Source organism: Chaetura pelagica, unplaced genomic scaffold (genome assembly GCF_000747805.2).
Source record: "Chaetura pelagica isolate M959 unplaced genomic scaffold, ChaPel_1.0 scaffold104, whole genome shotgun sequence".
NCBI lineage: Eukaryota > Metazoa > Chordata > Aves > Apodiformes > Apodidae > Chaetura > Chaetura pelagica.
The window spans coordinates 4,683,957-4,705,990 of NW_009953786.1; the positions used below are offsets into that span (position 1 = coordinate 4,683,957).

Consider the following 22,034-nt stretch of genomic DNA (forward strand, 5'->3'; position numbering starts at 1 on the left):
TTTTTTTTTTTTTTTAATGAGATGAAGATTTTGTCTCCCAAGTATTTTTCTCCAGCCTCTGAAGTATCTGATAGATACTTCTTTCATCTCTAGTTTTCCAACCCTGTTAAAATGTGGATTCTAGGACTGTGGACAGTATTACACTGTCTTGTTAGAAGACTTTCTGTCTCTCCTCCTCTCTCCCTCCCCTGTTCATAAATTAAATAAAACCCCTAATAATCGCTTTTACCATGGTGCTGCACTGGCAACAAGCAGAGAGTGGCTTGTGAGCTGATTCTCTCTAGTTGCTACTTCTGCTGTTGGCATGGTTGCTCGTTATTCTGGGGGGATGGCCCTGATTCCTTCATCCTATCTACATATTTTTGCATTTGACTGTGTTTCTCTATTTGTTGTTTCCCTGACAGGTCTGTCTTCTCAGTCCAGTTTAAGTCTGTCTTCTTAATATTTTAACCAACTTCTTATAAGTCATTAGTGATAAAGCTGCTATTGGTGATGATGCAAGTACTGATGTAAGAGTAATGTGAGCTTTAGTAAAACTTCATCTACAGATGTTCTTAGGTTTCCTTCTCCACAGATTGGGTTTTTTTATATATAGTTAGGTCTCTACTCCATGTGATATATTCTTTTGGCATTGCATGAAATAAAAGTTTTTAACCAATCTTGTGGTAACAAGCCTCCTTGAAAATGAGGATATATTAATTTTGTTTGGCTACTTTTTTCAACGCAGTACTTGATATCAAAGCCTGTATACTATGTTCCCAAAACATTGTATGAAACTGTTGTGACTGACTGATAATAAAACTAATTTGCCCTGCTTTAGATCTGTATTGGTTGAACCCTGCAATAGCTATTCCAATATTTTATCTGGGATTTAAGTAAAGGTAACTAGTTTTATTGCACAGTCCTCTATTCGTATGTGTCTCACAATACTTATTTGTGTAAATGCAACAGTTACAACACCGTTATATTTAATTTGTTATTTTAACAAAACTCGTAATGTAGTATTTGACTTCATAACCAAAATGTTCTTACAGTTAAGACAGTGTCAATATGATAGATTAAGAATTATCTTCCAGAAACCTTTAACAGTATTAGTTTAGGATTTGGTTAATTTAGTAATGTACTTGGATGCTTGTTAAGTAGAATCCAATTACATTGTATTTTAAATATTTCATCTGAAAGCATTAGAAAATACCATATTAATTACTCCTCTGATTTTGTGCGAAAAAATAAATCAGAAATATGTAAGTACAGATAGGACATAACCTTTTTGTGAGAGGGGCAATTGTAATATCAAGTCTAGTTCAATGTTCATTTATCTACAAGTTGATTAGAGGTGAAGCATGAGGATTAGGGCAAGGCTTGGTGTTGAAAATAACCAATTTGAGAGAAGGAACACTAGTCAATATCAGAAGTAATTGTGTAGAGGAATTCAGGGGTAATTTGTGGAGAGGGGAGAGAGACAGCGAAGGAGAGGAAAAGCCTGGTCTGCCCTTGTGCTATGGGTGACAGCATGATGTTCAAAGTTGTGACTATGGATGGTACATTCTGTATTTGAAAGTGCTTCCCCCATAGAAAAGTTTTCATGATTTGCTTGAAAAACTGGAGCAACGTTATGTTTACTTCTATAAAATAATCTGTAATAATAGAACTCAGTTGTTTGCAAATACTTGGTTGGGTTAGTTGAGAAGTTGTATAAAGTAGTGAAAAAAGACAATTATAAATTAAGAAATGGAGTAGATAAGCAAGATATTAGCATCAACTATTACTAAGCGTGGCAATAATTTGTCACTAGAAGTGATAAAAATTGTTAGAATTTTAGGATGCCTTAAAATAAAAGAGAGCCCAAAATGTTGAAGAACAATTGTGTATACAAGGAGATGGGAGACTGCAGCGTAATGGGTCTCTCCTTTAAAGAAGCCAAAGGTATTAATGAACTGTTTTTAAATGTGTACACATAGGGATGTATTTTAATTTTGAACCTGAAGTGTTTAGCATTGGTATGAGTTGGTGGGATTCACAGTCCTTACATTAAGCCTGGTGGGGTTACCTGGAGGGGAAGGGAAGGGATACCTTTTATTGGTTATGCAAATAGTAGTAAACAAAAGAAGCATTTAAAGAGGAGAAAAACTGTGAAAAATAGATGTGAGAAAATAGGATAGCAATAAGCTAGATGGAAGAACACTGAAGAGAAGGAAGGAAATGGATAGACCACAGACTGAAAGAGAAAGTGTCTTCCCTCTGCAAAGTGTTTGGCAGTCATCAACAAGTGATACAAAAAAGACAATCTGCAGTGTGGAAAATAGTTAGATCACCTATCTGTTGTGATTTTTATTATATTTTAAAAAAAATATGAGTTATGTTTAGTTCTAAAAGTTCCTTCTGTGGGTTTCTTAAACATTGTTTATGGTGCTTTGTCCAAATAAAATGTATTTAAAAATAGGTCATAGCTTTGAAATTATCCACCTGAATTATTTAAGTGTTGCAAATAAAACACTGAAATACTAGAAAAAAGATCCTATAAGCAATGAACAAAATTGCTTTAGGACACTATTTCATTAAACTATTAGGCAAACACAAGGACAAAAAAATATTTATCCTGCCTAAGTAGACTTAAGATTGGAATTTCAATGGGAGTGACTGGAATTTAAGTGAACAAAAGGTTTGCACTAAGAATCAAGGGAAATAGATAATAGTGGGTCTAACACATTCTGCTAATAATGAGAATACTGCCTGTAGGTATATGGCATGAGTAATAGATGTACTCAAAATATGCCCTGGAATCCTCTTCATATTCAAATGTTGCAAGGATGTAAAGTGAGAAGGATGGACCTGCACTCATCCTTCTCTTTTGATTCTTTTATGTAGTCAAGATAGTTTAAATGTTATAGGTATACACTGTGTGCAAGCCACCATCTTTCAGCCTGCAAGTTTAACAAGAGTAAGCGTACAGAATTTCTGGCTGATAAGTTCTTTGTATTTTTGAAGAATTAATCACTGTTCTTGCACCGTAGTGCTAAGAAATAACTCAGTTGCTAAATAAAATAATTTATGTTGCAATGAAACTTGAACTTTAAGGTCCATTCCAACAGAAGCCATTTGAGGATTCTATGATGATGAACTTGCTGGTTATTATATTTCGGTGGTGATCCTGAAAGTCACAAATGTATTCATAGAAGTGTGCTTGCACACAGTTGTTCTCCTGCCTTGCTAGCAGTTCTCATAATCTCTTGAAACACAGAACTAATGCAATTAGATGAGGGATTCTTTACATGGCTATCACTTACTGCATTTTGTGTGCATGCTATGAAGTATTTCATTCACACCAGAAAATAGGTATTTAAAATATTTGAACTTGGAGTTCTAGTTCTCTAGTTTTCATTATGGAGCAAAGACTTACACAGTGCTTTAGTTTTCTATCATCATCTTTATGCTAGCTTTGAGTTCAAAGCAGATTTGTGCCACCTTCCTCTGCAAGGAATATTTATGGCTGTGGTATTATGCCAATGTAACAGGAAACCCTTACAGAAGCCTTAAATAGCTTGCAAGAAGAAAGAGTATATAATCACCTCAGTCTGAAAAGTGTGGTAAGTTGGTATGAAAATGCTAAAACGAACATGGGTGTTGCAGGACTTGGTTTGGTTTTCACCAGTTTAGGTCTCTTTGTTACAGGAGCAGGCTGGTAGGTTCCATCCTACCAACATAGGATTGTTTAGGATTTTGAACAGTTACAGGAGAGAATGCAACCTCTTTCATAAAGGAACTGGTTGAAATTTGTGTGTGCAAAATGTAGATTTGTGAATGAATAGCATGTTCAGATGTACCACATACATTTACTCCCCTGCACAACAAATGCTTCTTTAATCAGTGGTTCCCTGCCTCCTCTACCTACTCTGTTAGAGTAAGAAGACTCAAAAAAGCAGTAATGGCAGTCAGACCTAGCAGTGCTTAGAAAATTTTTGAATTATGTTTGTTGCTCTGCATGTAGCAGAGGTCATTATGGTGGATCCATCTCGTACATGAAAGCAAACGCTGACATGCTAAGTACATTCCACATACTTCTGTATCCACCCACTCAATACAGATGCTTGCCTCTTCCCACGCCAGCTTCCAAAACGGTTCATCTGGGAGGAGGGAACAGACGATCTTACGCTGCCACCTAATGGTATCAGCTTCCTGCCAGGAGGTGGGAAAAGACTGTCTGGATGCTTTGATATTTATTGATTTTTAGGTGACTTATATGGAATATTGTCAGTTTCATCCTTGAATGTGATGAACTTGTGGAAACTCTTTTCACAGAGGTGGATTTGTAGTAGTATATAGTCCTAGTTTTCTGTGTTAAAAATACTGTAACACTTAACTGCTTTTAAAGCTGATGCATCAATTGTAGCTACTGGTCTATAACCTCTTAGTAGATTCCTCTTACCACATTCTGCCATTTTTCCAGTATGGTTGTTATTTTGCTGTCATATTTCTGATAAAACCAATGCTACTAGGGAGTAATTGCCAGAGTGCATCCTTGCCATTTGGTTGTTGGAGACACCTTTGTTAATACCTTCTGATTTGTCATGTTTAGTCTACTTCAGTGTCCCTTATGCTGGTCTTCTTGCATGTATGATTAACACAGTACAGCTGGTACAAAGCCTGCTTCTAAGAGCCTGACTGGTACCACACAGAGTTGGAGGGGGAGCGCGGTTTGTACAGGAGCTCTAGCTGGAACTTGTTTATGCTGGTTGCTATTCAGAATCTGTGTTTATTTAAAGTTGCTCCTTTTGACCTACAAACTCCTGTGGAACTGAGGTTCAAGTTACCTTTTGGTGGCTGTATCCTGTTTTGGGACCTGCCTTTAATCTGCAAATATTGTCATGTATGCTGAACAGCATACTGTGACCCTCTGAAACTCTGGGAACAAAATAATCTTTACAGAAAAAATTAAACTTGCTAAGCTCTGTTCATAGTGAAGCTCTGTTCGTTTGAATACATTGAATTCTGTTGATATTACTCCATTGTGACTGCTTGGAGGCTGTGTTTTACCCATGGAGATTACAGCTAATCTTAAACCTTCAAAACATATAAATGCTCTGGATATGCACAAGTTCTCTAATAGAATTTGTAAAAGCCAGTATATGCTGTGATGCCAAATTAGATTTGTTGAGTATTGGGTTATAGACAACCTAAAGTTTGAAGTACTGGAGGGAGGAACTTGTATTGATGGGTATATGCAGCACAAGTGAATTCATTGTGCTTTATGTGTTTTGGATCCAAAGTAGATGTGCATGTCCTTTATCTGGAAGCAAGGACATCTAATGGGATATTACTGTATTAAGTATACTCAATATGTGATTGAGGAAAGTGAAATTGCATAGTGACTTATAACCAAATTGATTTTTATTGTAGCTTTCATTACAGCAATCAGTATGTAAAATCTTAATCACTTATGTTTAAAATGGTTGCTAATGGATGAATAAGACTACTTTAAAATGTTACCTGGAGGTCTAGTACCAGATTTGGTTCTGTTTTAAGTAAAATAGTCTGCCTAGCAGAAAGAACGACTATATAAATCAAATATGTGTAACTTTACTAAAATTGTAGAGGCAGTGGAATACAAAGAGTTGTCAAGGATGGTAAACTCTCTTGTTTTTCGAAGTTTTCTGGAGTAAATTTGTGGTTCCCAGTTTCTTTTACAGTGATTGCTTTTTAGTCAGTGCTGAAGTATTCAGAGTTGCTTCTTTAATTGATTCTTGTATAACAAGCAAATCAACAGAAAAGTTAGCAACAATTTCCTTGCATGTTAGCATGGTCTCAGCTTTTGCTACTAGTTCATATTCATCCCATAATGTTGAAATGAGTAAAACAGAAATGCTTCCTCGTGTCACATATGTGCTTGTTCATAAGTAAACAGTAAGCAAGTTTTCATGAGAACAGCATCCAAGGACTTATTTATTTATTTTAATAATGGAAGTTGGTGACACAAACTTGTATGTATGTGGAGTCAGTTTCTTTTTACATGCATCTAGCCAGACATTTTAGAAATACAGTTGCTTTCAGTTTGAACTTTTTTGTGAGTAGCTTGCAGTGAAGACAGCTGTAGCAACTCATTCCAAGCTCCCCATATCTGTTAGTGGAAAAACTACTGGTAAAATTTATGATAAAAATAAGGATACTACTCCACAGAGTATAACATATTGTTAACATACCGCACACATTCACGTTCATGTTTCTACTCTGTTGTGACTATGTCTAAAATATGTCTGCATAGATAAAAGCAACCAAAACACATTGCTAATTTATGGTTCTGCTCAAATACATCTGCTGGAAGAAAGCTCCTAATAACTTTTCGATGCAGTCAAACATCAAACTGAAAAAAAAAAAAAAAAAGCCCTTCATTTCTCGCCCACTGTCTGTGGGCAAAACTCATTTGCAGGAATTTATTACACGCTTAGATAAATTATTAGTCTTTATCTCAATATATATATAAATTGGGGTGTTTTTTTCCCCCTAGGAATAGTGTAGCTCATGCATAAGTTATGCATATGTCTTGCAATCTTGCAATAATAAGTAGCATTTAGTAATGTTGTATTTGTTGAGTGTGTGTGTGCTGCTTGTGTTAGAGCTGTTTCTTTTGGCTTTAAGAGAACGCATTGAAGTTCTGAAAAATATGAACAAAAGTTTGCTTCTGTATTGTGTGCATGCACTTATATAGTGCTCGCTCAGTCTGTTTTGAGGTAACTGAAACTTTAATAGTTTTTGGGTTTTTAGCATTAAAAATGCCATTGACCCCAAAGATGCCACTGTGCATGGATTTAATATAAAAGCTTTTTAGGACAACCATGCTGTGTCACATGTAAATTACTGTCCTGCAAATTCATGTGCCTACTGGGCATTTTTAAATACTTTGACTGAAAAATTAGGTATCTCAAAATGTCTTTAAAGAAAGGACAAACGGAAACTTTATTCTCTTTCTTTCCTCCATCAGCATTTTTGCTAACTGGCACTCATGAAATTCAAGGTCATTGGTAGTCCTGAATCTCATTACTTATGTTTTATACATTTTTGTATCAACATTATCGCTTCTTCATTGAACAAATAGAAATATTAGGACCTTCTTTTTTATTTGTTACATTTTTTTCCTCACACTATTTTCCCTGTCCCTCTTCTCTCTACTTTTCATATGTCATCACTTTTCCTTGCATCTCATTTGAATTATTTTTTTTTTTTTTGCTTGTTTTTAAAAAGAGGTTGTTTTGTGCCCCTGTTGTAGTCAGGCACTACTGATGAAAGACTTCTGTGCCATGTCATTATGTATGTGGGTCCTTTGTACCTGCTTGTGCTAATGGCCACTTGGATATGAGTAGAAACTTACAGAAAACAGTTCTTGTTTCTGTGTAATGGTATTTTTTAATGTGCCTGACTCTAGATTTGCTTCACTTAATCAGCTGCTTGCTTTGTAATAAAAACAGCTTTAGCTATCTTGAAATACCTTTAGATTACGGACAAACCAAAACAAGGAAATCAAATGGCTTTTCTTGAATGTTAAAAGTAATTCCAATAGCTGACACTGTATTTCTACCCCTGCCCAAGTTTTATCTCAAATACTAAGTATGGCAGGTTTGCATTTGTGTATCCTGTACTTTGATTAGCAGAGTTAATCCAGTTTGTGAGCATCAGAGAGAAATGTTACTGATTTTTTTATATTATTTATCTCTATCTATCTATCTATCTATCTATCTATCTATCTATCTATCTATCTATCTATCTATCTATCTATCTATCTATCTATCTATCTATCTATCTATCTATCTATCTATCTATCTATCTATCTATCTATCTATCTATCTATCTATCTATCTATCTATCTATTTTTGAGTCTGGCGTTGTGATTCCAACTGAAAAATGTTATCCTATTCTAAAGATTTGCTGTGTCAGTTTTGAAGGGATGTACAGTGATCATCTAGTCCAACTGCCTGACCAATTTAGGGCTGACCAATAGTTTTCCATTATTAGTTTCCAAAGATGGGATGCAGCTGATGGTAAAGAATGGCATTGTGAGTGGACCTGGTGATGTACTGAGAGTGCATGATGGAATGAATATGGCTGAGTGTTAGGTTTGGGTCTGGACTGAGGGATGAAGCTTGTCATGTTTTCATCAAAAAGTGCTTTAAGTATTTTTATTACATTGCCTTAAATAAATGGAATACATTTTCTGTATTAATACCTTGCTGATTTTCTTGTCTGAAAGGTAGAATTGACTATGAGTATATTCAGCATTAATGGTCCTGCATTTGGATCTTAGTAGTATCATCATGAGTCTGTCTAGTCATATTTTGTGAAGGCAGCACTTTTCTTTCTTCAGAAGCATTTTGTACAGGCAACATTTCTGCCGTATGTGCAATGGTGAAATCAAAATGGTAACATTAGTTTTACTTAAATTAGATTTCAGTCTCTTTTTTCCCAGACACACTATGTTTGTCTGTAATACCAGACTTAATTTCATGGCAAGGTATAAGTTTATATTTATGTCTTATTGGAAAATGATTTGGTCTTTTGTGGGTTTTTTATGTGAGAATTGTAAGCTGTTCACCAGAATATGTCTCACTGAAGAAATGAATATTCATTTTTCAGAGGCAGATTTCCTCAAAAAGATTTAGAGGCACTGTTTCCTGGGATGAGTGCTGATTTCACTAGTGAAAATTTTTCTGCTGCCTGGTACCTGATTGAGAATCATTCAACAACAAGGTTTGTTGCTATCATATAAATAATTGTTCTAAATGCAAGTCACTTGATGTTATTTCCTTATGCAATAGATATGTCATTGGTGGTTGACATTTACAGTAATAAACCTGTAGTCTCTACTATCAGTGGCCAAAAGTGAGCCTGCATGATGTGACCAGACCCTCATTCCTGTATAGGACTTTAACCTCTGTAAAATTTACAGAAAGGACAGCAACCTAGGAGGCTTGTGGAGAGTTCTGGGAATGACTTCTAACACAGTTGCTAGGTGGGCAGTCAGGGGTGCTGCTTTCCTCAATCTGATTTTCACAGGCAAGGCAAGGGCACATGATAACCAGCAGCAACCTTGGCTGTAGCAGTCGTGGAACAGTTGAGTGCAACACTGTAAGGGGTGTGGGAAAGGCAAGCAGTGGAGTATGCACCTGGGGTTTGGCAACAGTATTACATAAGTTGCTCTACAAGTCTGGTGTTTGTAACATGCCATAAATACCAGTTGGCTGTCTAGTACAAATAATCTTCTGGGGTGTATCAGCAAGACTGTGTTATGTAAGATATGGGGATAATTATTCTGCTTGACATTATTACAGCTATGGTTGAAGTGCTTTGCCCAGTTTTGGCCACTGCGTTAAGAAAGGTATGAGAGCTGAGCCACAAAAATAGGAGTATATAAATATCTGTGTGTGTATATAGCTTGGGTGGATTCCATGCTTTTAGAAAAAAAAAACAAAATTACACAGAATGCATGTTCTGAAAGATGTAGTAGGCAGTTGACAGATAGCCATCGATTGTTCTTGGTTTACCAAGAATAGAGCAAGCTGTCTCTGTTTGCAACAAGGGACATTTAGGTTAGCTGCAGATAAAAAGCAGTATTAGATTGCTTAAGCACTGGGACTTTGTAATTTAGAAAGCTACAGAATCACTATCACTGGAGGGTGCTGAGATTCGATTTGTCAGCTGTCATGGATGGCTTAGGTACATTTAAGGATGCTCTGGATCCTGAAAATTGCTTCTTAGAACTGGTTAAATTACTCTTTTTATCAAAATTACCATGGAATATGAGCAACATCATAATCGTTATATTTCTAATGCAACAAGGTGTCAGTAAAAACAGTGATTTTTCTGTTCATCAGTACTATGGATTGAGAACTGAAATATCTTCATTGGCTTGTATGCCCTCTTTTTAACTTGTACTATGCCAGTGAGTCAGTACCTGAAAATCCATTCTCATGTAAATTTGAAGCTTCTTAATAAGCTGATACACCATAGTTTTAAAAATGTTTTTTCTTAAATTCTTCATCTTAATTTGGAAAAAAAAACAACACAGAACTTCCATCAATTTTTGTCTTTGCATGTCAATAGTTTCAAGTTGCAGTCCCCTCAGTCCAGTGGAATAAAAAGTATTACTTTTTGATTTTAAATGAAAGCTGTTTTTTTTTGCATATTTCTTCACTTTATATTGGTTTATGAAATCTAAGTCTTAGGATTGAGGGTGCAAAAGCTGTGTCAAACTCAACAGGAAGAATGCATCAAAGGGCAGGATGAATCCAGTAATGTTTTGAATTTAATTATAAATAGCTTTTTGAATAAAGAATAGGCAAAACTGGTGGTTTTGCTCCCACTTCAAAATGTGTAGTGTTAGAAATATTCTGGAACTGTGGAATTATCTGCCCCATATAATTTATGCTGTATTTCCAGAAACACACAGGAATGGTTTAGTTCTTGTCCTCTGTGTAACCTCAGGTGGTGGGAGTGCTAAATGTGTGGTGAAGTGGTGTTTTGCTTAGCTTATGCCTGTATTTTCCTTGAAGGATATTCTTGTTAAGCAATTAAAATAGCATATTTTTTATTATTATTTTTTTTACCCCAGCAATATCCTGACAAATATAAATTAACTATTTAGACATATTATTAGATCATTAGATAACATGAAACATTGCTTAAAACACGAACTGTTCAGATTTTAGTTTGAAAATGCTGCTGGTAAGTACTTCTTGTAGCCCAAGTAGATCGATTCAGCTATTCAGTAATATGATTTCTGTCCAGCAGATGGAAACAGGAAATAAAGCACAATGTTGTGACACCATCAATATTAAAAAGAAAATGCCTGTTAAGTGCATTAGTGTGGTTTGTCTCCCAGCAGGTGGTGATAGCCTTCTCACTGCCTGGGCTTAGGTTTGCTTTGTTCTCTTTGTCTTTTTCTGCCACTGTTTAAAACGGGCAAAGAGTATTGGTGGAATTGCTTAATGTCTTAATTTCCTTAATCCATTTTTTCCCTCTCCTTACTGAGAGATAGTGCAGTTTTTCGTTTTATTCTTTTGTGTTAGAAATACGGGTTTGGCCTGTAAGTAGGAGAAAAGGATAAAAATAATGTGTTTTATTTGTATTTCTGAGCTCATCAGTGATAGTGCTTTTACAATTAATCCAGTAGCATAACTACTGAGATCATATTAATTATAATCAACAGAAAAAATCATATTTAAGCAATGAAGAATTCATCACAATATAATGTTTCTAAAATAATTGCAGTTGCTTGCAAAACTGTAAACTGGCAATAATCAAGAAATACGAGGGAACTAAGATAAAAAGAGGGCTACCACACAAACAACACAGAGAAGTTAGCAATTAATATTCCCATATGAAGTCTCTTTCAAAAACAATTCATACTTGCATACAGCAGCAATCTGCTCAGCTTTTCTTTATTTTTGCACTGATACTTTTTTCAGTTCTGAACTGTATGTACAAACCAACATAAAAATGTTGGAGGAATTCACATACTGAAAGTGCCTTATGAACTAAGCTGCAGAGTTAAACAAATGTCATTGTTAAAGAGACTTCAGACATCCCAGTAGTTAACATAGTGTATGAAGTGTGGTGAGTTGCACTACCACCTGTTTAGAGTAGTACAGACAGTTAGCAAAGAGCCATATTGCGTGTTTAGAAGAAATGTATCGACTAATTGGTATTATAAGGAAGTCTATTTCATCACAAATGGTAGGAGCCTTCCATTTAGAAATAAAACTAAAAAAAAAAGAAACTCTGGGCCAAGAGTAAATTGTCATTATCAAGAAGCAGCTTTGTTAGCAATTACTTGGTTGTTAATGGTTGTTGCAAAAGTATCTGGCTTTATTTTCCAAGTAGCTGTTCTGTTTATTCATTAGCTGACCGTATTCAGTTGTTTGAATGTCAAGGGGTTTTCTTTTTTGTTTTCAGTTTTGATCAGCTCAAAATGGCTGTTGTGAATTTGAAGAAACAAGCCAATAAGAAAAATGAGGGGAGTCTAGCTTATGTGAAAGGAGGTCTCAGCACATTTTTTGAAGCACAAGATGCTCTGTCAGGTAAAGATGTTTTGCACTTACTAAATACAGTATAAAACACAGTATCTTAATGTATGGTTACATTTATTATTAAAAAATACTGGTTTTCTTTGCAGTCTCTTCTAAAAGTGTATAATCATCCCAAAATTTGTCTTGTGTTGGTTGCAAGCTGGGACCGGCTCACTGATTGTGTTGTATGTTTGCAAAAGATGGCACCAAATGTACCTTATAGGATTTGGAGGCATTTCATGAAACTGCAGAGACCACAAATCCAGAAAAGAGAGGAAACATTAAACTATAGATAATATTGAGATGACGTACGAACTGTAGCAACATAAAAACTTGATTTTATGATGCCTTATCCCATAGTGAGACTGTTAAGATTTATACTAATATTCGGTACACTCTGACTTTGGAAATCAGATGGCCTCTGTGTTGTGTTTGCCGTGGGGAAAATGCAACACACTAGTGAGACTGGTTGTCTGGGCCATTTCTATATGTATCTTTCTATTTATTTATATACATATATATATATATAGAGAGAGATATGCACTCGTAAAGCATAAAATGTCTCTCTGGCAAAAGCTCACTGTGGGCTAATGTAGTTCTATCTAGTTAGGGACTGTGTGGATCAGAAAGTGAAATTGGTGGGCCATCCCAAATAGGTTTGACATTTACCACTGTGCTTTTCTCCATAGTTACTGTATGGGTTTATCATGAGGGTTATCAGTCCTCACATCATTGATCCTATGTTATGGGTACCATGGATTAAGAAAACTAACAGCTACTCATAACCTCAGCCAAACTAGCACTTCCATTGTCTTTTGGAACACTACTTTGAAGAAGTACCACTCTCCTGTTAACACATTTGCAGGCCACTCATTAACTGCTTGATAGCACATCCGTGTGTCAGGGAAAAAGGATGGTAGTGCTGCATCAGCTGGTGGTCCACCTGTATTCTTGGCCTCAACAGGTTAACCTATGACCTACCTTTCAGATTACAGTATTTTCAGAAGTGGGTGATAACTTTTGCTACCTGCCTGATTTGGTCATGTTGAAGAGGAGAACTTTTTCCACAAGTGCAAACATAGATGCTTTAGTAGGGAAGACCTCTTCTGAAGATTTTTGAAGATTCTTCCTGTGAAACCCTAAACCTCTTTCCTACCCTACCCAGAACTGACCTATTACTGTTCAGTTTTGGAAAACCTTGTTCTAAATCTAGATAATTTCAATGACAGAAGTATTAAAGGATGTAGTGAAAATTCTTTAGAATGTGGTGGTATAAAATACACTAAGGAGAATCAGTATTTGGCATTCTTTAACTTTTACTTAAGCTGAATTTTTATTACATTTGAGGGAAAATAAGGTATTTCTTTTATAAGTCTTAAATATCTTGAAACATTGAAATCCTAATTTATATTAAATAGTTCAAAATCCTGAATAATCTTGAACAAATATTGAAATGTCTGGGTTTTTTTCACAACCAAATCTGCTTTGCATATGGAGTATGAAATACTCTAAAAGATTCAGAGTTCTCTTTCCAAGCAGTTGCTGCTATGGATAAAAATTTTTGCTCGTGGACATATGTGTTATCTTGTAAGATTATTTTTTGAATCAGCAAAGACTTAGTAGGATTTACAGAAAGCTAATGTAAACCATAAATGTTGTGAGGTTTTAGAGAGACTGAACACAACTGAGTGATTTTTCTCTTGTCCTATCCATTAAAGTGTAGGCTTCTTGCCTTTAGAGACTGAATTGCTGATAAGTGAAGATGTAAGAATGTAAAAAATATTAATAAAACAATGACAGAGAAAGCAAACTAATTTATTTCACTAAAATCTATATTCAAAATTTTTTAAAAAATATAATAGCTGTACTATTGTTTTGCCTCTCTTATCTGTATCAGTGTTATTTTTATCTAGAACTTAGGATGACTCATGTGGTTCTTGGTGCCACTTTTCATCTGCAGCCAAAATGGCTTGGTTTTCTCTTCCTCCCAGTGATCTCCCTTAAGTGCTCAAAAGGAAACAGACTTATAGCTTGTGGTGTTATAAATAGTGAGTTAAAAGAGTACTAAGAAAGATGGTTTAGATGTTGTAGAAGAAAATTACAGACTTGAAGTCATGATCTCTTATAGATTCAAATTTGCAACACTGGAATTCAAGGGGCTTATCAATACAATATGTAGATTTGCAAGTCTGAAACTAAATTCATAATGAGGATGCAGTGCAGGTCACATTAATGTATAATGCATTAAATGCATGTACAGGAGTGTTTTTTATTCTTTTGAGCCAAAAATTAAAACCCTTACTACATATGAATTTTGGCTGTGTAATGCAGACCTGCTTATTTGCCCTGTCCTCTCCCTTATGCAGAATATTTTTGAATGAGTGTAGCTGGAGAAATTGCATAACTTTTGAAAGACTTGAACCTGTGATAGGTAAAATCAACAGCTAAGTTGTATGTGAAGAGGCTTCCAGGAGCAACAAGAAAAAAGGGTTTCTTTGATGTTATATCCAACCCTCCTGCCAGATGTCAAAGCTTATCTCCACAACATCTAATCACTACAGTATTCTCAAAGGAAAGATAACAAAATTAAACATAAGCATTATTAGCATTGTTTTAGAGAAACAGCTCAGATGCAAAATTAAACCTACCAAACAAAACCCTAAACAAACAAAAACCTCATGAATTCTTAGGCATGAAATTATGAAACTCAAGCTTTTTAAGAGAACAGTGTTAATTAAAAAAAACCATTTTACTCAGACTATACAGTGCTTGTGCATTGTGATATTATGGCACTTTTCTGTCCTTAACACATTTATAATGATGAATTTGTGTCTATTATTTTCTCCTTAAAAAGGTGCAGCTAGAATTTGTATGCATTTAAACAAACCTACATGAAGACCAGTTTGTATTTGAAAGCTGAAAGATTGTTTCAGCACAAAGTCTTAGGGACATAGTCTTGGTTCTGCAAATTCATTATTTGATGCTGACCATATCATTGTCACAGATGAAAGGAGACATGGTGAGAATAGTTACTGAATACTGTCTTCCAATATTATTTGTATTTCCTGAGCTGCTTTGTTTTGTTTTATTCACTTCCCCTGAGCAGATTTCTAAAATCTAATGCATTTTTTGAAGATAAAGGGCAAAGATTTAGGCTCTCAGTTTTCCCCTCCAGATATCCTAGGACCCAACTTCTAAACCAAGTATTTTTTAAACTGTAGATCCTTTATGTTGTTGTGGAGTGGAGCTGTCTATGTAGCTATTTCTCCTAGGTCTCTCTAAATTGTCACAGAATGTCACTTTTTGTCACAGGCTCACTTTAAGAGTTATAATATTTGCTTTGTTGGGTACTTCCTACTCATCGATTTGCACATCTGTTTATACCAGCTTTCTGTAACTCATACACTTTTAATAATGCTTGTTTGAAATCTATGAACTTGATCTGGAAAACCCTGAATTACTGATTATGGTGCAGTAAGTCTGATCTTGTGTGCTATCAGATTGTATCTCACATTTAAATGAATAGTAATATTTTCACAAGTAAGCAACCAAAACCATAGAAAGCTATCCTGAGATATTTACTGTATTTTGTGATTTAGAAACTGTTGCTGAGAAAATAAGAGTTCAAATAGGCCAGAACCCTGGCTTGTTTGGTTTAATTTCTCAGAACATAGAATTGCCTTATCAGATCCTTGTGTCTCTGCCTGTTAGCTTGGCTGACACTTTGACAGTGACTTTGCTGCAAAGATGTTCAACAGGAAGTTTGTTTCGTCAGCTGAAGGGAGCTGTAAACTGAGCTGAGGGGAATTGGGCTCACCTCAACTTGACCCACTTGTCAGCATCGGGAAGCTGAGCTGATTTATTTTCCATACTTCTAATTGCAATATAGAAAGTAGCATTCCTAAAAGGGCTGCTATTTATATGCTTGTAAACAAGTTGTGTTTTATTCTCATGAGCAAGTCATGTCCCACACTGACATCTTTGGAAGCTAGAAAATAATTTACTTTGAATATAATTTTTTTCAGAAGTGCTCTTTACAAAGAGCCCTAGGCTGCCATAGGCATTGAAATATATGATTGCTACCTAAATGTTTTGCAGCTGACTTGAAATGGCTAGAATAACTCTGTGTTGAGTGTGTCTGATAGTTTTATCTTCCTTGTCCTTCTTCAAGTGATAGAACATAGTCTTTGCACGCTAAGAACAACCTGCTATTATTGAGGTTAAGTAAGAAAGAGACCATGGAAACAAGCTGGCAAGGTTAACTAAGATGCTTGCATTTATCTAACAGCTTATCAGTCACTTCAGAGTAACAGTTTACATGCGTGTGTGTGCCCCACAGTAGATGCAAGTTAGATTATTTCAGCTTAAGAATTAAGATCATGCCTCCAAGTAATCATGAAGCAATAGCTGATGTGTGCTAAGCGCATGTCTAGCTTTCCAAGTATATACTGGTGTTTGAAGGCTTGAGGTATTGTTGTGCTACACTTGCACACAAAAGCTGAATAAGAAGCAACTGCACTATCATTGCTACATATCTTGTCCTTTAGTTTATGGGCCTTCTCATGTGTGCACAATGAAAAAATAGGCAGGCTGATTTCAGTTTGAATATTGAAATTTATTTTCTGTTCTTGAAATGCTAGAGAACAAGAGGGACATTGCAACAAACAATGTATGCTGAGAGAGCACTGACCTGACAGAGGAGTCCCAGTAAAGTATGTTAGGGGTGGTAGATAGTTTAGTCCCAGGTGGATGCTTCCTTTTCATGCAATGTCTACAACCAGTTTCTGTAACAGACCGATTATTATCTTAATGCAACTCTAAAAAAGCATAAGGTATATGACCGTGATTGAGAAAAGGCTCGAACTTTCATGCAGGTTCTAGCATAGCAGTGTTTAGAGAGTGATTTTTTCAGTGTCTCAAGCAACAGATGGTTTAATTTCAAAAAGTTGTTTCAGTCTGCAGTGAAATTTCTGTGCCCAAGCCTGTACCAGATTTTATACTGACTGCTGTTATACCTTCTTTTAAATCAGTAATTGTTTTAGAGTTGTAAGGTAATTGCTAGCAGGATTTCTCCAAATGGATGCAGTCCTTTTAGCTAATGTATGGCTGTCATGTTTTATGAATTTCTGTTTTCAGTTAAGTTAAATTTTTTTGTTTGCATGTAAAAAAATAGAAAAGCATCCAGAAGAAAGATTATTAGTTTTGCAGTTGAAGTTTTTAAGTACCAAATACTGCAGTTGATTGCAAGTGTACAACAAATTACCTGTACTTACATTTGAGCCATACCTTACCTACAATCCATAAAACTAGCTTAATTTCATGTTACATAATTCCATTTTTTTTCAATACCACTTTTAAAACATGTGCAACATTTAAAAGCTGCTTTTATTTCTACCATTAGTTTTCAAAGACGCAGAGGTTAACGCTGTCTCAATAAAAATAGAAAAGCATTTCCCATACTCTAAAATTTTGAAGTATCCTGGCAGAGACCAGGATCCAAACCCAGAATTTTTAGTGGATGCGTAAGAGGAGTGGTAAACTTTTTTTTTTTTCCCCTGTCTATTTGCCTAGAGATATTTGCCTAGAAATGTCACATTTGATTAAGTATACACCTACGTGAGAGCAAAGTTATCATGTCTCACAATGTTGTTAGACTACAGGTTTTAGTATCTTCTTTTTTTTTCCATCAAACCTTCCATCCTAGCACTGTGCTTGAATTTTTTTTATTTTATTTTTAAAAATAATTTAAATTCTGTCAAATTCCTTTGATTTTTGTGTGTTGAGTAAGCAACCTTGAAAAAGTAAATGCTAGAGAAACAAAACACAAAAAGGCAATTAAAAACAATACTACATTTACTTCAATATTTTGTAACTTTTGTTTGGATTAGCAATGTTTAGCAAAATTAAGCCAAATTTGCCATGCAATTTGCAAAACTATCTGTAAATCTTAACGCAAAAAAACAATCCAAACCAAAAGAAACCCTAGTAGCATTAATTTTTGGTCACAGTAATAAACTTTTAGGTTTTTTAGGTTTTCATAGTGTAATGTGTTACTAGCTCTGCTAATTAAGTGCTGCTTTTATGCATTGCTTTGCTCATGATACACAGCTATGCACTCCTCTTGAATTAATTCTGAAAGGTTTTTAGCCTGCGTAGGAGAGCCATTCCTATCAATAACGTCCTTATGTTTTCTTCCAATTACAAAAAAATCATTAAACTTTCAATAGAGCAAATCAAAGGAGTTTTTATTGTATTTTATTCGTGAATTTTCGAGAATCTTGACTACGTTTTTCATCCCTCCATTACTGTGCCTTGGTTTCAAGTTCTTTACAATTACTATGTCAGATCTTCCCACTGAGTCAGTCTTTCCTTTTTTGTATCTTTTTTCCCCTATTATTTTCTGCATCTGACTAAAAGAGTTTAATTTGTTTCATTTCAGGTGCTTTTTTTTTAATCTTTAACCATATTTCTGTGAAAACGTGTAAGATTTTCAGATTAAAAAATGCATTTCTAGCCATCTTTCAATGTGAAAATGATAGAAAATTTCCATCTATGTTGCTTTGAGGGGCTGAGGAAGTCTTGAGAATACAACTCCTGGTGTCTATATAAAAAATGTTTTTTAAATGTCTAATGAGTAAATCAAGAATAACATTTACAAGTCAAAAACTACATGATCCTGGCAAGTGTGGTTTAATTTGTTGAATTTATGGTTGCCAAGTAGGAAACTATATCCTCTCTTAAGTGAAATAAAATTGTTTCCAACACAAGAATCAATTAACTGATTGCAGTTTATTTACTACAAGGCCTGTACTATTTGCCAGACAGAACTTTTTGCATGTATTTTGACCAAAAGAAACCTAATTCTGAAGTATTTAGTCACAGCTTAGAGACTGCCAGCTCTCAACTTGGTCTCTTCATTATTATTACTTAGTATCTCACTGAATATCTGAAGTTTGCAAGCCTTGAAGTATTCTGACTTAGCTGGAAAACATAAGCATTTATTGGCAAAGATGATGCAAAATACACATAATCAACTATAGTTGATGCATCGAGACCTGGCATCTTCTCATATTTATTTATTGTAACCTTCTTACAGTAAAGCTCCTCAGGAATGGTAAACAGGTTTCCAACTGCTGCTCCAACAGGCCAGGGTGACTGGCAATTTAAGATTTCATGTCTGTCCTTTACCTCAGGCCCTTGAAGCCCTTAAATTTTCTCCTTGCTCTTCTTACTACAACCAGCAATGAGTTGAGAGTTTTTTAGTTACATTTGAAGTTAATCTTAACTGCTGGCTGCTGTGAGAGGTGGAGGCTGGCTTTCCATCTGCCCTTGGCCATATCCTCCTTCCTCTTCCCTTGTAGTGCAGTGGTCCAGCAGGGGCAAGGTTTAGACAAGCTCGCTGAACAATAAAGGAAAGTCTCTTACTTACTGAGTTAGTTTTCCACCAGATCATCACTAGTATTTTCAAACTAAGAATCTTAAGTACTTCATGTTAAGATATTAACTTCAAATGCTACCAGTGTGAAAAATGGTACCTTCCATCTTCTAAAAGGAAAAGGAAGGCATACTATAGCTGTTGTATATTCTTACCTGAAGGAGATGGTAAAGAGAACTGCTTTGGAGAAGATGTGTTCTAAAACTTTCAGGAACTGGTTAATGATCATGATGTAATTTCTAAATAAGCTGCTTTCAGAAAAAAAATTACACTTTGTGACTTGATGTTTTTGAAAGTGTTAACTAACATAGTATATCATATTCTTTAAAAACTACTTGTTTTGTACAGTAAAAGAAGTTTATGTTTTACATATATTGGCAATAAAGGGTGCTTTGATAGAGATGTTACAGTTCAGTTTTGGAAATTCTTAGATGTGTTATAGTTAATTGGTCAGCAATTAATGCTATGTAATTAATGGTTCAAAAATACTACATTTTAAACACCTTTGAGGCAATGTTTAATTTATTTTTTTATCCACACGCATTTAGAAAGTATCTTTCAAAAATACTCTTCATAGAATGATTTCAAAATATTTAAATTCAAATCATTACACTTTGATGTGGTTCCAATAGTAAGTGCAACATTTGGTTTTAAAATACCTGCTTATGTTGTGATAGCCATGCTGATTAATTTGTCTTTCAGTATATAATACTAATTTCAGTACAGTAATTGGCTGCCCATGGCTGGAACTGATGTATGTAACAGGAATAGTATCATTAAAATCTTTAATGTTTTTCTTATAAAACTGTAGAGGTATTCTTGCAAGTGGTGTCCATGTCACATATAAAGTATGTGCTACAGTTAATAATGTGCCATCTTCTAAGACCTCTGTTCCTTAAAGTAAGGAATTAGTTAATTTCATTTAAATGTTGATTTTCTTAAGAAAATTTCGTGTCCTAAAATAGATATTTTTTCCCCCTTAATGGCTTTAATAGCAAAAATTAAAAGGTGCTCTTGGATTTTAAAAAAAGCAAAGCTGCCTGAAATTCTTTATGCAGGATCTCCAAATGTTGGAGAATAATAGTATTTTCTGTTTGTTTGTTGGGTTTTTTTAACCTCTCATATCCCCTCCTCACCACCCCGTCCCCCAGATGAAAATTCCTTCTTTAAAGGAGGCTGGAGGGCCATCTTGTTCCAGAATAGCCTCCCTCTCTCACTGCTTGAAGTAATACTGAGGCCACAGGGCCATCTTTCTAAAGGCCCTTTCTCTCTGTGTTTTCTTGCACTTCATTTGCATCTGAGTAACACAGGAAAGTGGGGATGACATTGTAGAGGAGACCAGTTGGCAATGACATCTCTGTGTGCACACTATATGCAGTTCAGGGTGGTATTTCAGAGTAGCTTGAGTATCACCCAGTGGATTGAATTCCAGGTATTTCCCAGAGCACATTAGGTTTACTCATTAAGTGCATCTTTTAATTTTGTTTCTTCTTAAAGGAATTCAGTTGAGGGACTCAGGTTGCTCTGCCAGCAAACAAAGGCAAGATAAGCTATTGCAATTAAGAGACTGGTTTCAAAACTGTGTTTATTTTTTTAGCTAAAATATATAGTTCCTCACTTTCTTCAAAGCACTGAGCATCAGTTTTTAAGGGTAGCTTAGCTCCACTTCATTCTACTGCTAACCAGCAGGAAGCAGTAGGAGGTTTTTAAAAAGCCTTAATTTTATCTAAAGCAACAGGAACTGATGGCAATTTCATAGAACAGATTTTATATATGTTAACGGATTAAAACATTTTAAAGGAAAATAATATCTTTTAAAAATTGTTTTACATATGCATGCAGCATATATACCGGAATACTTAAAAAAAAAAAAAAAAAAAAAAGGGAAAAAGAAACATTGGTCTGTGCCAGTTGTATTAAACAGAGAAGAAGAGAGGGAAGGAAGGCTGTGTAAGAGGGGGGAAGTAGAAGAAAGGAGTATCTGCATTCTGTTTGTATTTTCACAGTGGTATAGTGTAGTCAGGCTATGCTGGTTAAATGTCTACCTTCCTGAAAAAGAAATTCTAATAAAACATCAAATTAATGCTGATATTATGCATTTCCACATCCATTACTAATACCATGACACCAAGTTAGGCGGGAGTGTTGATCTGCATGAGGATAGGGAGGCTCTACAGAGAGACTTGGATAGATTGGATTGTTGGGCTAATGTTAATGGTGTGGGCTTCAACAAGACCAAGTGCTGGGTCCTGTACTTGGGCCACAACAACCCCAGGCAACGCTCCAGGCTTGGGGAAGTGTGGCTGGAAAGTGTCTGGCAGAAAAGGACCTGGGGGTTCTAATTGACCAGCAGCTGAACATGAGCCAGCAGTGTGCCCAGGTGGCCAAGAAAGCCAAGGGCATCTTGGCTTGTATTAGAAATAGTGTGACCAGCAGAAGCAGAGAGGTGATTGTCCCCCTGTGCTCAGCACTGGTGAGGCCACACCTGGAGTGTTGTGTCCAGTTTTGGGCACCTCAATTCAAGAGAGATATCGAGGTGCTGGAGC

General features: G+C 35.5%; 1 protein-coding gene across 1 annotated transcript in view; it reads left to right on the forward strand.

Annotated features, from left to right (window-relative positions):
- EXOC2 (exocyst complex component 2) overlaps positions 1 to 22,034 on the forward strand; it is a 110,337-nt gene that overhangs the window by 8,112 nt on the left and 80,191 nt on the right. Inside the window, exons 4-5 of the mRNA XM_010000906.1 lie at positions 8,623 to 8,736; positions 11,941 to 12,065. Coding sequence (XP_009999208.1) covers positions 8,623 to 8,736; positions 11,941 to 12,065 — 239 coding nt within the window. The remainder of the gene's footprint in view (positions 1 to 8,622; positions 8,737 to 11,940; positions 12,066 to 22,034) is intronic.